We start from the raw sequence: 16,509 nt of genomic DNA, 5'->3' as shown, positions 1-16,509 counted from the left end.
AAAAGGTCGAGATCACCGGAAGGTTTGTTTTCAATTTTTCTAGCCTCATTGACTGACAGAGTATTCTTACAGGAGTTAAATTCGCTTTTATTGCTGGTGACCGATAGACTTGCAAATATTTCACAATTTCATCTCTAGCTGGCATTTTGACTGCCAAGATTTGTTCCGCCTCTTTACTTTTTATTCTCGTCAAAGTTTTTGGGTCTTGAAGGTCTTCCGTTGAGTATTCTAGCCGAAATATCTCATTGTTTTTGTACATTTGTTTGTAAAGTTAGCTAATTTTCTGTTTTCAAATATAACCGGTCTGGATCGGAAAATCAAGACCGCGGTCGATATCGATTTTAGTCATTCAAAATCGTGATTTCGGTAGTTCCCAGTCCTTTGAGACACCGCCATTTATTATAATAGAATACGGCCAAAGTGTGGTTTGGAGGTTGATTAACAAATTATAAACAGCATGAATCTTGTGTAAAAACAGAACGAACTATAAGACATTTGTTTTAAAAAACAGACTCTGTCAAGGGTCATTTACCATCAAATGCTGCGCATCATAAGATACGACTTAGGACGAGTCAGCATCAAATGTGAGGTGAAGAATAGGACATTTCGAAAAACTTGATCTTCGATGCACTTATTTAGCTTCTTGAAGTAGTAGAGAGTTACCATTTAATATCATTTTTGCATCCATGAATGTGAAGAATGTGAATAAATTTGGAAAACCCAATTTGTATTTATAGGCATTGCAGAGTTAAAAACTCTGTAGCGAATACCTCGCCTTGTTCACAGTTTGTACACAATCTTTGTAACTTAGGTTGTCTTTTTTCTCCCAACTTTTTATGAACCGAACAAAAAAGAGTTTCCGCACTGAAAGTGAGTGATGGAGGAAGCTCCGGTTCAAAATCTAAGACAGAAGGCCGGTTTTCTCTCTCTGTTGACTTTCTCCTGGATAAGCCATGTTCTCAAACTCGGGAGCAAACAACCACTGGAAGAGAAACACTTGTTTGCAGTTGAAACGTCATATCAAACAGAAAGATTGGTCGCTGACTTGGAGAGGGAATGGCTGGCAGAAGAAAGATCGTCTGAACAAAACCGAACAAAGCCTCGCCTGTGGAAGGCTATGATGAGAGTTATTCCCTACAGAGACTATATCGCAATGGCGTTCCTTAGGTTTTTCTTTACGATAACGTTGAATGTTTTCCCTTTGATCATGTGGTTCTTCTTGAGAAGCATTTCTATAGCTTCAGAGATGAATTACAAGGCAACCCTGCCGTTTGTCATCGGCATTTCTCTGGTTACCATTGCAAGATCTCTAAGCTTAAGTCACGGGGTATTTAAGGCAGAAATGATGACGACTAGACTGAAAGCTGCGATGATTGGACTTGTGTATAAAAAGGCAAGTAATGTATCTTACTCTTTTAAAAGTGTACCACAAAAGACAAAGGAATGAACTTTTTGCAAAGAAAATTTCGATTTCCTTGTTTGATGTCGCTTGAGTTCCTTTCGATTCGCTTTCCAATCGTCTTTCGTTTTTGGGAAATCACTGTATTTAATCGATAGCTCAGTTACCATCACTGGAGCGATTCAAATGGTGTTTAACCCTAAAAAAATTACGCGACGAGAAAGCCGTTCATAATCATTTCCCCCTTTAGTTCTTGTAGCTAAACCAAACTTGCTGAAGTAGCTTTGGTTTGCTGATTAAGTGGCACTACTCGACCAGAAACATCTTTAATATACTGGTTTTTACATTATATTTTTTTCTTTGTGTTTGCATTTTCTTCACCTTTGATGACCTTTTCAACGACACTAACGGAGACCCCAACTAATCTTTCTGCATGTTCTTCCCTTTTCAAACTCTAGAAGGTATTTTTGTGTAGGAAATTGAGGTTAACATCGCCCAAACCTTGCAATATCCCATTAACTGAATGAATCAACTATTTTCAAAGCCATCTTTAAACGACCCTTAAACCACAGAATTTCATCAGCCATCAGAACATATCGAAAAGAAGTAAAAAGAAATTCGGACCCCCACTTACCTGAAGGTCTTGATCTGCCACTGGTATCTTCAGCGATAAAGATATGATGCTTTAGTAAGAGGAAAATTTCTGAAATTTTTTCTATATCAATTTTATTTTCCAGATCCTTAATCTTAATAGAGGTACTTTACAAGACACCATTTCAGAAAACATCATCAACTTGGTTTCCAACGATGCTCAAGCTATCGAACAGGTTAGTTTCCCCGGTGTTACATTTCTATTTGCTCCACTGGACATTGTTCTCTCCATGGCTCTTCTGTGGTACTTAGTAACATGGCAAGCCTTGGTAGGAGCTTCTTTCTTTCTTCTTGTTGTTGCGTATGGATCGTTTGCAGCTCATAAGGCTGGGAAGGTTCGCCACCAATCAGCTGCAGTAACCGACAAACGGTTGGAGATGATGAAAGAGATCATTTCAGGAATCCGCGTAGTTAAAATGTACGCCTGGGAATGGAATTTTAGGGATCTGGTTGCACAGTTAAGAAGGTTGGTACCAATGGTTTATATAACAGCTAGGCTACATGCCCGTTTTTTTAATCAACAAAAAGTCCAATAGTCAAAGAAGTGAGGCTGCGTTGGCGGAAATATGTGGCATAATTGCTTTAAACAGTAAGACGGTCAAGAACCGACGAGTTTCAGTATTTTTAGGCCAAGAGTAGAAAATATATAATTCCTTTTCCAAGGACAATACACATATACTAACGATCGATTTACATATAGCAACAAACGAAAGAACCTACAAGATTCACAGATTTCCAACTGTACGCTGAAAACAGAAACACAGGAAGGCCAAAAAGAGGCATGGATAGGCAAAATTCGAGAAGATTAAAACGGATTGCGTTCGGGTAAACTTGAAAAACGTCGGCCCGTACTTTATCTGTATGAAAGTGTCATTTACAATGCTCGAAAACAACCTTCTTTGTTATTTGGCGGGGATTTTACCAATAAATGACTTTTTCTTTGCCAATTTGAACTTTAGAGAACTTAGTTAATGAAAATAAATGGAATTACCTAAAAATACCGTGACCTAGCCTTTTAAGAGAATTCAGAGAACTAGATTCAAATTATTTTGCGCATGCCTAAAGTAGTTGTGAGGTTTCGAAAATATTTCAAGCTCTAAAATCTTGTTATCTCGTATTAACACCGCTTGCTTGGGAAGTGGTGAAGGGACGATTTATTGAAAGCCTTTCAAGGTTAATATTAAGTTGTACAATTTTCTTTTTGACAGAAAGGAAATCTCACTGATTCGCATCCGGGGATTCATCGTCTCAAGTATTTACACTTTGTATTTCAGCAGCACTGCCATGGCTGGGTTCGTTTCAGTCACAACACTGCTTCTTACACAACATCAGTTAACGTCGTCTACAATCTTTACGCTAATTGCTATCTTGTCTAACATCAAATTTATCGTCACGATTTTTATAGCAGATGCCCTACGCTATCTTGCAGATGCACGAACTGCGTGTAATAGGATGCAACGCTTGATAGAAACGAAGTCTATTTTAACACGCGAAATGAATTACAAAAACAAACTGTGTCCTTTAGAAGTGCACTTCAGAGGTAGAAGGTATAAACCACAATTTATAAGGATTGAAAGTTTAAGAAATGGAAGACCGGCTTTGGTAGGTGCTCTGAAACTTGAACAGACCTCTCAGCACATGCAGCCACAGGTTTTTCTAGGGAACGTTTCATGTTCTTGGAGCCACACGTCAGAACGTCCTGCATTGCGAAATGTATCATTGAGTGTTACAAATGGACAGCTTGTTGGCATAACAGGGCCAGTTGGAAGCGGCAAAACATCTTTGCTGATGAGTATCTTAGGAGAACTTCCGATCTCTTCTGGAAAATTCTCTCGTATCGGAAAAATGGCTTACATCTCGCAAACGCCTTGGGTCTATTCTGGCAATGTGCGAGAAAACATAATTTTTGGTAACCACTTCTTTGAGCAAAAATACAACAAGGTCATCGAAGTCTGTGACTTGCAGAAAGATATAGAACACTTTACAAAGCATGATCTAACGGAGATTGGACAACGTGGAGTGATTCTAAGTGGTGGTCAGCGTGCACGAGTGGGTCTGGCACGCGCAATCTACTCAGATGCGGAAATCTACCTATTGGATGACCCACTCAGTGCAGTAGATGCCAAAGTCGGAAAACATTTGTTTGAGAGATGCATCAAAGAGTACTTAGACGGGCGAATCCGTATCCTGGTCACTCATCAGTTACAGTTTCTCGAACAAACAGACAGCATTGTTATGCTACGGAACGGCTCCGTGGTTTGTCAAGGAACGTATAGTCGAATAGAAAAGGACAAGCAAGTGGCTTCCTATTTTCTATCTCAAGCAGAGCAAGACCAGAAGAGCGAGAATAACAATTACGAGATTTCTTCACTTTTTAGTGAAGATATCTTCAAATCGACGAATGCTGCTAAAGAAGACCATGACATGGTTGATCTGAAAGAAGTAGAAGAGGACAGAATGGTTGGGACTATCAAGTGGTGGTTGTACTGGAAGTATTTTAAAGCTGCACTTCCAACAGTTTTAATAATAGGCCTTATTGTTTTCTTGGTTATTGTCCAGGGTAAGAAATAGTTTTAGTACAGTTATTCCCTGCATTTCGAAGCTCACTCAAAGTACACACGAGGAATATTAGTTACAAAATTTCAAATAGAAGTCGTGACATCATCTAGTACGTTGTGTGTGTTTATTTGTTTATATCATTAAGACCGCGGTTCTTCTAGCAGTGCCGTCTTTAAAAAAAACCTTCATCAAATCCAAAAGGTTTCGTCGTATCTCCCTCTAAAGCAGCGAAGTCTTTTTTCTGCATCACTTTCTAGACTTTACCAAATAAAGGTAAAGTGTCAAGTAAATATATATATATATATATATTTGAACTTTAAATGTTCAGAAATAAAAAAGTAATAACTCTTCGCGGTAATTTTCAGGGTTTCTAGCATCGCTATGTAGGTTGGAGTCATCCTTCAAGACACTGAAAGAGCCCCTCGCTATATCGAACCTTAGACCTTATTCGTTGGTATGGCATGTAGTTATTTAAGTGTTGGTGTCTTCAACTGTAAGAAGTTCGCAACTTCGAAAAAAAGTACACGACTGCCTTCACAGAAGGCCATGTGTAAGTGGTCTGGTAGCAAAAATTTATTGTTCACGTTTGTTTTCTCTTTTAGTGTTCTGGATTGCGCCTTTATGGTGGCTCTCACGGATGTCTGAGATGCCATTTGAACAACAGAAGAGCTACACAACGCTAGTGGTGTATGGGTCCATTGTTGCGACCTCCTTATTACTTACGCTAATATCCTCCTTCTGTTTCTACATTGCTACTTTAAAGGCCTCAGAAAACCTCCATGACCAGATGACAAAAGCCGTTATGAAAGCACCAGCCCTATTCTTTGATACTAACCCAGTTGGTCGCATCTTAAACCGCTTCTCTAAGGATATCGGCAGTATGGACGATATGCTTCCAGGACAGTTCCTTTTTGCCACACAATTGTGCCTGTACTTTTTCAGTGCTACTATACTTTCAGCGGTGACAAATGTTTGGCTTTTCATTACTTGTACACCCTTAACAGTTTTGTTTATTTACCTCGCTAAATATTATTTGAAATCTGCTCGGGAGATAAGACGACTTGAAGCAATAACATGCAGTCCAGTGTATTCCCTCATTGCTGATACTGTGGCAGGATTGGAATTAATTCGCTCTTCAGAGATGGAGGACGATTTCCTTCGAAACTTTTACCAGTAAGTATACTTATGTTAAACCGTCGCTGACTAAAAAATTATATATGGTTATACAACTTTACTTTTTTATAGAATTATAAAAATAAGGTTCAATAACCGGTTTAAGAAAGAGGTCATAAATGAAACTACTTTAACACTTAACTTAACCATTTTGACTTAAAAGCTTAAAGTATTAATTAACTAAACCGAGGCCCTTATTCCTCTTTTAACTGCATTTAAAGCAGCATCGAGTTACAATGTTTATCAGGAAGGTAATAAATTTTACATCTGCTACATGTACGCATAGCAATTCTGCAGGTAAAAAATCAACATTAAGCACAATTCCGAAAATGTCTCGGATACTTTGCTGTTTTTCAAACCACAAACAGAAAAATTACATTACGGACACAAAAAATATCATCGCCTGATCACCGGAGTCCATAATAAACAGTGAAACTCGCCTGGGGCCGAAATTTAGTGTCCGTTGTCCATATTAGAGAGGGTCCATATTAAAGAGGGTTTTGCTAGAGGGATTATATGAGAACTTTGTTGGCACATCAGAGATTGTCCGTAATAGAGAGAATACCATATTAGAGAGGTGACCGTGGTGACCTCAGTAATATAAGGAAACCTCTCTAATACGGACACTTTGCTCAGTACCTTCGGTGGCCATATAACAGAGATTGAACTGTAGCTGTGATTGCGGCTTCTAACACGAATTCCCTGTTGGGACTATAACTGTGTTTGTTCAGACATCTATTTATACGCCATTACAGCGTTTTTAAAATGCGAAAATGTCCATGTCAGCCAGATCATGATTAAGCTGAGTGGGTTTTTTTAGATATCAAGACAAGAACACGGCAGCCCTGATATTATTGAAGGCCTCTACACGTTGGCTTGCCCTTCGAGCAGACCTCTTAACTAACTTTCTTGTGACTTCTGTGTCAGCTGGAGCATTATTTGTAACACAAAGTCCAGGTAAGTGTCATTATCTGACAGACTGAGTATATTGGTGGACTTTATACATTGAGATCACCCAGTGCTATTTTATGCTTGTTCAACTGGAAATTGATATCAGCTCTGATTTTGTCCTTTTAAAAAGTAGCTTGACCTTTTTCTGCTTTTTAATTACGAAGTCTGTCTATTAAATGTACAGCTCCTTTCGTTAACAATTATCGTAATTGTACTTCTAACTGACTGACCTGCAACGATTACGAAACAAAATGTTTTTGTAAAATGTATTCATGGTACCTGAAGTGTGTATTCAAACTGAGAGAACAGGATCAACTGAAAATGGAATGGCTTTGCGTATGTGTGTGAACTGGCGGTAAAAAGTAAAGTTTTGTCTTCTTGGAAGTGGGCAGACCAGTCAAACACCATCATGATGATTAGTTAACCGACGAAGACCAGCTCGGTCTTGTATGAAATATCCGAAACGCTTTTTACTAATCGAGTGTTTTTCCTTGACGCTTTTCTTGTTGTAGCTGGCTGTTGTTATTAACCATAATTTAAGATTAAAAACTAGCTGCCGTCCTAATGGATTTCTCTCGTCTAATTTTTTTCAAATCAAGTAGAGCAATTGCAAAGCCTGATTTCATATAGTAACATGAAACAAAGAATGAGCTTGAGTTCATTTTTGTTTTAGCTTTGGCAGGGATGTCCCTCACCTTTGCAGCCGAGACATTAGAAGCCTCACAGTATGGCATCCGTGCCGCCTCGGAAACAGAAAATTATATGACCTCTGTAGAAAGAGTGTTTACATACACCGAAATCGACCCAGAGCCTGGGTACAGCACCGAAACCCTTCCTCCTGCCGAGTGGCCTACAACGGGCGCCTTGACATTACGTGACTTGTCATTAACATATTTAAAAGGAGCGCCAGCAACTTTAAAGAACATAAGCGTCTGTGTTGGTGATAAGGAAAAAGTTGGTGTAGCAGGTCGCACCGGAGCTGGGAAATCTTCTTTAGTGGCGGCTTTCTTTCGAATGCAAGAACCTGAAGGCGAGGTAATTATATAAGAACTGTTATTTATGTGCAATATTAATTATGTGTTATTATACTCTTATTCTTCGCAAAGAAACGAAATTTAAGAAAGATATTTTGCAGAGCTTACATCATGGACAAGAACGAAGAATATCTACTAACCGACTTTTATTATTCTATAGATCGGGAAACTTCTTTGACCATTATTTACTTGTATGTGCATTCGCACAATGTAATGCTCATTAATAACTTTAATTAACTGTCATTGCAAAGATATGTCTTTATTACCAAATTGACGCGTTTGCTCTTTTATTATACAGGTTATCATAGACGGTGTGACAATCAAGGATCTTAATCTGCAGGCGTCTCGCAGGTCCATGTCCGTGATAACTCAGGATCCTGTCCTCTTTAGCGGCACTCTCAGGAGGAACCTGGACCCATTCTCTTTATATCAAGATCTTGATCTGTGGCGTGCTTTGGAAGATGTTCAGTTAAAGTCCCTGGTACAACAATTACCTGACCAGCTGGAGTACAAGTTGAGAGAGTCTGGAAACAACTTCAGTGTTGGCGAGCGCCAATTGCTTTGTTTAGCGCGTGCGCTGTTACAAAGAAGTAAGATCATCATCCTGGATGAAGCCACTGCTAATGTGGATTTCAAGACCGACAGACTGATTCAAGAAGTTATACGTAACAGATTTAACGATTCCACAGTAGTAACCATTGCTCATCGATTGAACACCATCATGGACTATGATAAAGTGTTGGTTATGGAGCAGGGACGAGTGGTTGAGTTTGACAAACCTGAAGTTTTGCTTCAGAATAAGAATGGAGTCTTCGCTCGTCTTGTTCAGAATTATAACATGACTGCCGCTGAAAATGGTTTTCCATAAATAACCTATTTAATGAAAGAAGAACTCGGTTAAAAAAAAAGATAGAGAGTGCAAAAATGTGGTCATTTTTTTCCTCCCAAGAAAAACAATTCAGACAACAGATAACATGTTGCTTTTTACAACTATGTCATTTCAAAGCAGTGCTTTTAAAAAAAGTGTTTTATACGTCTTACAGCTACAACATGCGGCAAACACATTCAAGATTGCACGAACTTGTAAATACGAGTATTTTAACGAACCAGATTGTCAAACTTAAATGACTATTCTAGTAGACTTCGACTAGCAGCGATTGCTAGAAGTTTAGTAACACCCCAACCAGTTATACTGACATGTTTTGCATGGCTAAACCAAACTTCAAATTGAAAATAACTTAAAGACAACTTAATTCAACACTAAATTTTACACAGTTGAAATGAACCGTTCAATACTTTTGGTTATATAATGGAAACCTTTGAGTCATACAATTTAGTCTACGCCTATTCGAAGCAATTTACAAAAGAAAATACTAACTAATACTAGTCAACACTAGAGAGGAATGCAGTGAATTCTGGAGAGACTCTTTGTACAATGACACTTATTCATATTTGTACTTTGTTATTCTCATATATTTTACATTCTTCCCGCATTCTTGCGCTTTTTATGTAAAGGCCCACGCGGAATATTCTTCAATACCTGATGATGCCGTGGATCGGCGAAAGCTAGCATTTTAAGTATGCTATTTTTACATGTAGGAAAGTAAAAACAAAGCTGGATGTTGCTGCTATAATAAACTTCGAGTTTGTGATTTGAATAATTTCCGTTTAATTCGCGATTTCGTCCCTATTTACAACATAAAACTTCGTTTGAACTCGATATCGTGTACTCGTCTTCGCTTCGCTAATGGACTGGTCAAAGTCTAATGTACAATCGATTATATTCAGGTGATCACGTGTTACATCTATACAAACAAAACAAGTTCTTGCGCAATAAAGCGTTCGTGAATGTTCTTTACACTCCCCTAGTTATATCGTGAAAGCGAATAACTAACTTATTTACACAACGTTAAGTTCTCTTCGTCTTGACTCTCCAGCAACTGCAGCGGTGCGCCTTGGCCTTGCACCTTGATTAGCTGATTGGACTTCATTCGTTACTGTAGCTTCAGGCTGCACCTTTACTTCGATGGGCACCAAATGCTGTACGACTCTTCTTAAACGAGACGGACGACCGGAATCACTAACAGATTTCACCACAGCCGCACGAACATTGCCATCTCTTCCGGGAATAAGTTCTTCGACTTTTCCTAATTTCCAAAAAGCTCTACTCGTAGAATCGTTTTTCAGCAAGACGATGTCTCCAATGGAAATACTTCGTTTGTTGCTCCCCTTAGGTCGAACTTGAGATCGTTCCTTCAACTCGAGTAGGTATTCTCGACGCCACTGATTGGTCAGTTGTTGAAGAACATGTTTATGATGACGGAATTTCTTTGTGAGCGATTGATTGGTACTGATTACGTCATAGTGAGCAGCGTTCGGGGTTGATGCGATTCGTCGACCATAAATCAAATCGGAAGGTGTCAAAGGGTAAGAGATGGACTCTTCGTCATCGTACACGTACGTTAGGGGTCTGGAATTGATGACTGCTTCGATCTCCGCTAAAACAGTTTCCAACTCGTCAAAACGGAGTGTAGACCTCCCTAGGACCTTCTTTAAGGGTTTCTTGATGCTTCTCACAAGCCGTTCCCAAAATCCTCCCCACCACGGGGCCTTTTCGACAATAAAATTCCACGTGATCTGCTTGTTCGCGAGGTATCGCCAAACTTCCTCTGCTCGCGTTATCTTTCGTATATCTTGAGACGAAGATCTGAACGTCTTCGCGTTGTCAGAAGTGATGGTGGCAGGCACTCCCTTTCGACTAGTGAACTTTCGGAAGGCAAGTAAAAACGATTCAACACTAAGTCCTCGTGTTAGTTCTAAATGTACAGCTCGGGTGAAGGCACACGTGAAGAGGCACACATAGACCTTTTGCGATTCTTTACATTCTTCCTTTGAATTTTTCGTTTCGACGTACAACGGTCCGGCGAAGTCGAGCCCTATATGCGTAAAGGGCGGATCCTCTGACACTCGATTACTAGGAAGGTCGTCAGGAGGTAAGGGGCCGTATGGTGAACCTTCGTGTTTGAGACAAATAACGCAACTTCGAATGAACCCTTTCACCGCTTCTCGTCCACGCAGTACCCAATAGCGTTCTCGTAATGTCGTTAAAGTGTCCCTGATACCACTGTGTTTCACAGACTCGTGTGAATGCTTGATTAGTAAACGGGTGAATTCGTGCTTGGCTGGCAGTAGAATGGGATTCTTCGTGTTTACAGGCAACGGTGCATTGTTCAGTCTCCCCTTACACTTGATAACTTCTTTGTCCAAAAACAATCCAAACTGCGTGACGTACGTTGTAGGGGTACAACTGCGTTCTTTACCCAGAAGAAAAGCGATTTCCTTGGAAAAGGCTGACCGTTGAACTGTAAGGATCCACAGTCGTTCGGCTTCGTTTACATCTGTTGCGTTTAATCGCATGTGTTCTCTCCGAGTATCCTCTTTGTTTATGACTGAATTCTTGAATGACTCAGCGGCCTTGATAACGAGAGCGGTAACACGAAGTAATTTTGTCAGGTCGTGAAATCGATTAATGTCGATTATCTGATCAATCTTCTTCTCTGGCATGTTGGCTGAGTTACTCACAAGTGAGTGCACAGTAGTTGACGGCGATTTGACCACTTCCTTGAGAACCAATTCATCTTCGGACTGGGTCGTTCGATTCTCGGGCCATTCAGATTCGGGAAGGTACAAGAATTCGGGTCCCTTCCACCATGTTTCGCACGTTGCAAGGGTTTTAGCTGTCAAACCGCGCGAGGGCAAATCAGCAGGATTTAAATGACCGGGGCAGTGTCGCCATGAATCCTTCGAAGTTAGGCTGCGAATTTCGTCGACTCGGTGTTGCACGTACTGTTTCCAAATCCTTTGATTTTTGATCCAGCACAAAGTTGTCATCGAGTCAGTCCAATAAACAGTTTTGTGATTTCCTCCAATCGATGTCTTGAACTTGTCGACTAGCCGTGCAAGAGATAAAGCGCCTAACAGTTCTAAACGCGGAATGGATTGCTTTGCCATGGGTGCCACTTTGGATTTGGAGGCTGCTAAGCTCACGTGAATACGACCATCTTCGTAGCAAGACCTCAAGTAAACAACTGCGGCGTAGGCGTGTTCGGAGGCGTCGCCGAAGGCGTGTATTTGAACCTCCACAGGCGTCGTAACAAAATAGCATCGCGGGATACGCACAGTTTCGAAACATCTGATTTCGTCTAGCAAGGATTTCCACCTTCCAAGAAGCTTTCCATGAAGCGGTTCGTCCCAATTGATTTTGTCCACGCAAAGTTCTTGAAATAGAATCTTCAATCCTATCGTGAAAGGCGTTAAGAATCCCATCGGATCAAAGATCTTCGCTGTGACCTTTAAAACGGACCTCTTGTTGAGCGGAAGTGACATCGCGTACGTGTGTAAACTGGAAAAATCGAAGAAAAGTTCGTCGCTGAGAGTATTCCACTTTAATCCTAGAACTTTACTGACAGTGTCATCCTTCGTAGAAGGACTGTCCAATCCAGTAGTCGTTTTAGCGAAAGATTGATCATCTTCAATTATTGTGACATCTGACCGCGATTTGCTTGGCGTAATTGTATCTTCTCGAGACCTTTCAGAATTTGAAATCTCAGACATCACCTTAGGCGAGTTAGAGTTCCACTTTCTCAAATTGAATCCTCCGTCTGCCATTATTTTTTTTCGATTTGTGATAAATTTCTAGGGTCTTCTCATCGTTTTCAGCTCCAGAAAGCAGATCATCGACGTAGAATGATTTTTCGAGAAGCGCTGCCATTTCCGGTTCACTTTGTTTGTACAAGGACAAGTGATGAGCTATTGTTGCTCCAAGTATCGAAGGTGATGGTCGTAATCCAAACAAAAGCCGGTTGAATCGAAATTGCGCTATTTTGGGTCTGTCTTGCTCTGGGTTATCAAACCACAGGAAGCGTAGCATTTTTCGGTCTTCTTCTTTAATGCTCACCATCAGAAAGGCCTTTTCGATGTCTGCAGTAAGACCCACAAGGTTGTTTCGAAATCTTGATAGCATGTCAAATATGTGCGGAATGTAATTATCGCCGGTCTCTAAACAGTCGTTTAGTGACAGTTCCTCTTTGGACGATTTTGCTGACCCATCGTATACTATACGTACTTTAGTTGTTTCGCGATCCTTTCTGATAACTGCATGGTGTGGCGAATAATAAGCTCGACTCGTGTCACTGCTTGTTTCTTCTTCGGGAATCCTTTCAACGATTCCGGCCTGTTCATGTTCTCGAATGATCTTGTCGTAATCGCTCAGTAAATTCGGTTCGTTCCTTAGTTTATGATGCAGGGATCGTAGTCTTGACACACACATACCATAGTTGTTTGAGGTTGGCGCGCAGTCTTCTTTCCAGGGCAATCTTGTCTCGTAGTGCCGACCATTGAAGGAGATATCGGTTTGCTTTGCGATATCGGGTACTTGTCGTTCGATCTTGGAGTCGTCTAGAATTCCAGTACTCTCGGACTCCCAGAATTTCTTCAAACTCTCAACCAATTCGTCATCTTGTCCTCCAAACATCGAATTGCATTCACCGGAAATAATCAAATTGGAAGCGACAACATTGCTAGATGATTGATCGTATGTTGGTCCAGACAACAGCCATCCAAATTTGCTGTCAACTGCGGTTGGACCATGTTCGCCTTTAATGGAATCCCCAGTTACAAAGTTCCAGTAGTAATCGGAACCAATCAAGACATCAATAGATTCGGTACTGTCAAAGTCGTCTGCAAAATCGAGGCCCTCTAAATGGACATAGTCAGCAACATTGATTTTGCTTTAACCTGCGATCAGGCTTTCTTTTTTTTCGCGGCGGAGGGAAGGCGAAAAAAGGAAAGCCTGATACAATTACTTGTGAAGTCGTCTGCCGCCCCCTAATTAAAGTATCTGTCAACGTCGTCGAGAATGTCGGCGATGCCATCAGATAAGCGTGATTAGCGCCTTCGAATTATATTTTTACTCTCACAAACGTGTGTTTGAATAACCCTTTTGAACGAGCTGATCAGATGGTTTTTAAAATTTGGGAGCAACTACAGAATGCAGGGCCACTTCGGTCCACCGTGTCGGCACTCTTTATAGAACGAGGCACAGCAACTACAGAATGTTTTCTGCAAAGGCTGATTTTGTGTAAGGCTCAAATTAGACATTTCAAGGTTGTAGTTTTCGTCACTGGCACTATCGTCTGGCGTCTTTGGTGGTGTGATGTAATAATCTTCGACACCATTGGTGATAGATCACGCTCTTGCCGAATTCCGTCGGAAGCACCGCCAATACATCTTTTCTTTTACAAACTATTCGTCGAATACACTCCCTTTGTTCGTCTTTAAATGTTTTGTGAACAAAACTCTTGAGATATTTTCTGAAAGCTAAAAGAACTCGCTCTCTACTTCATTCCGCTCAACACCCGCCATGATAACAATCATCTACGCGTGATATTTTTGGACCAGAAATTAGATTTGAACTCAATTAGCCAATCAGGATAGAGTTTTAATGTTGCCTTTTGTTTTCTGACCAATCAGAAAAAAGTCCAGATTCTGGACTTTTTACAGACGACTCGACAAGTAATTGTATCAGGCGTTCATTTTTCCGTTGACCCCTCCGCCGCGAGAAAAATAATGCCTGATCGCAGGTTAATTTTGCTTGGCAGCGGTGAACAGATAACAGGGTAGTTCAATGCAAAGAGTTCCAATTCCTCGTGACTTCGTGTTTGTAAACATAGCTTTACCACATTGCATTTTTGTTTCCGGTAATTTGCGTCCCCGAAGGTGTTGATGCTCAGATTTTCTGAACTGACAGGCTTTAAATTTAGACGAGAAGACACACTCGATGAAACATATGATCGTTGACTTCCGTTGTCGAGGAGTACGCGCACTGGAATTGAATTGGATCCGTTGATCGCCATGCAACTTGCTGTTTGAAGTAACACAGTTCCTTTGGTCAGAGAATTCGCGGTTGTAGTCGTGGTTACTGTCGTACTTTCGTTTTGCGATTCCTTCGAGTTTTCGTTTCGATTCGTGTTTCTTTGCTCTTCCGTAGGCGTGTCAATTCTTGGGCAAATCGATTGATGGTGTCTGCCATCGCAATGTCGGCATTTCCTTGTTTTGACGCAGTTATTTACCCCATGCCCAGTTTTCAGGCAAATAAAACAACGATTATTCTTCTGTAGAATTTCTTTTCGATCTTTGGATATTCGAACTTTCGGGCAGGAGGCTGAGTAATGCTCCCCATTGCAATAAACGCAGCGAATTTGAAATTCTTTCCCTTGCATGGAAACAAGAGTATTTGCGGTTGGGGGTAATTTAAACTGCGGTTGTTTTGGTTTCTCCGTAGTGTTCACGTTTGTTTTTACACCTTCGCTAATCTCTCGAGCCTCGACTTCCTGTCGGATGACATCTAACAACTCTGAAATTTCCCATACCTCTCGAGCGGTGTTTCTCGCGACTTGAATTCGCACTTCTTGTGGCAATTTGGACATTATTACTGGAATCAATAAGCTTCCATACTGAGTACAATTCACTCCCAATGACGCTAACCCTCGTACGTTAATGCTAATCTTGTCGTATACGAACCGGAGTTGTGAAGCCTTATCTCCTGAACACGCAGGAATTTTAAGCAGCTCATCCATGTACTTTGAGATAATGTTCTGGGTCTTGCCAAAACGATTGTGCAACAGTTCAATTGCCGAGTTGTAGTTCGCATCCGTTCGAGTCAACCCTTGTATAGCGCGTGCAGCTTGACCCTCCAACAATGAATGCAAGTGGTTGAATTTATCGATTTGACTCAATTGTGGGTTAGTATGGATTGCGCTGTTAAAGCTATCCCAAAAGCTCTGCCATTGCGTAATATCTCCTCTGAATTTCGGTAGAACGAGCTTAGGTAACTTAGCCTTCGGCTGAAAGGCTGTGGCATTTGTGTTTAAGTTAGTAGGCAATTGAAAAGCCGTACCTGAACTCCCTGGTTCTTGAGTATTTCCAGTTTGGGTCAAAGGAACATGTGGCGGTTGCATTCCAGGTATAAACGTTCCAGGGACTTGAAGAATTTGGTCGTTTCCAGAATCCCCATTTTCGGGTGGATCTACCGTAATCGGGCCAGTCGACTGCAGAGAACCAGAGGTTGCATGTTTCCCGTCTTTCTTTCCAGTCAATGGGTCGTTCTGTTTCGGGCTCAAAGCTTCATTTATCTTTCGTAACATTTCCATCACTCGTGAGTTGATTTCGTCAGAATCTTCTATCTCCTTAACGATTTCCTCCACATTACATGTTTCGATCACTTCTTCGTCGAGAGACTTCACTAACTTCAGGTTTTGGTCAAGGGAATCCGCTATCACCTTCAGTCGTTTTTTGTCGATCGGTTCCGCCTCGAGCAGGCCCTCCGCTTCGTACATCAGTTTCGTCATTACACTTCGATTTCCTCCGCGTTTCGCGCGAACACGCGCCAGCCTTTCGATCTCCTTTTCGTCCATATTCGTTTGTATCGCTAACACTGCCCCACGTTGGGCGCCATATAATAAACTTCGAGTTTGTGATTTGAATAATTTCCGTTTAATTCGCGATTTCGTCCCTATTTACAACATAAAACTTCGTTTCGAACTCGATATCGTGTACTCGTCTTCGCTTCGCTAATGGACTGGTCAAAGTCTAATGTACAATCGATTATATTCAGGTGATCACGTGTTACATCTATACAAACAAAACAAGTTCTTGCGCAATAAAGCGTTCGTGAATGTTCTT

At 40.9% G+C, this 16,509-nt stretch overlaps 2 protein-coding genes across 2 annotated transcripts; one reads left to right on the top strand and one right to left on the bottom strand.

The window, feature by feature from the left end:
* Positions 1-743: 743 nt before the first annotated feature.
* Positions 744-8,718, top strand: LOC144652675 (ATP-binding cassette sub-family C member 4-like). Its single transcript, XM_078512744.1, has 7 exons — positions 744-1,393; positions 2,137-2,516; positions 3,259-4,610; positions 5,212-5,782; positions 6,603-6,739; positions 7,407-7,768; positions 8,066-8,718. The coding sequence occupies exons 1-7, from the start codon at positions 878-880 to the stop codon at positions 8,633-8,635; spliced, it is 3,888 nt and encodes a 1,295-aa protein (XP_078368870.1). The 5' UTR covers positions 744-877; the 3' UTR covers positions 8,636-8,718.
* A 4,744-nt stretch (positions 8,719-13,462) lies between these two features.
* On the bottom strand, positions 13,463-16,508 carry LOC144652543 (uncharacterized). Its single transcript, XM_078512590.1, has one exon. It carries the CDS (start codon positions 16,239-16,241, stop codon positions 14,358-14,360), a length of 1,884 nt encoding a protein of 627 aa, XP_078368716.1. The 5' UTR covers positions 16,242-16,508; the 3' UTR covers positions 13,463-14,357.
* Between the last annotated feature and the right edge of the window lies 1 nt (position 16,509).

Source organism: Oculina patagonica, chromosome 4 (genome assembly GCF_052425735.1).
Source record: "Oculina patagonica isolate OP01 chromosome 4, crgOcupat, whole genome shotgun sequence".
In the NCBI taxonomy this organism is placed as follows: domain Eukaryota; kingdom Metazoa; phylum Cnidaria; class Anthozoa; order Scleractinia; family Oculinidae; genus Oculina; species Oculina patagonica.
Note: the sequence above shows the minus strand (reverse complement) of the source record. Positions and strands in the feature narration are given on the sequence as shown.

Coding starts and splice junctions, on each gene's coding strand:
- LOC144652675 (XM_078512744.1), top strand. CDS start 878: ATGGAGGAAGCTCCGGTTCAAAATCTAAGACAGAAGGCCGGTTTTCTC. Junction 5,783..6,602: donor TTCCTTCGAAACTTTTACCA/GTAAGTATACTT, acceptor GGGTTTTTTTAG/ATATCAAGACAAGAACACGG. Junction 7,769..8,065: donor TGCAAGAACCTGAAGGCGAG/GTAATTATATAA, acceptor TTTATTATACAG/GTTATCATAGACGGTGTGAC.
- LOC144652543 (XM_078512590.1), bottom strand. CDS start 16,241: ATGGACGAAAAGGAGATCGAAAGGCTGGCGCGTGTTCGCGCGAAACGC.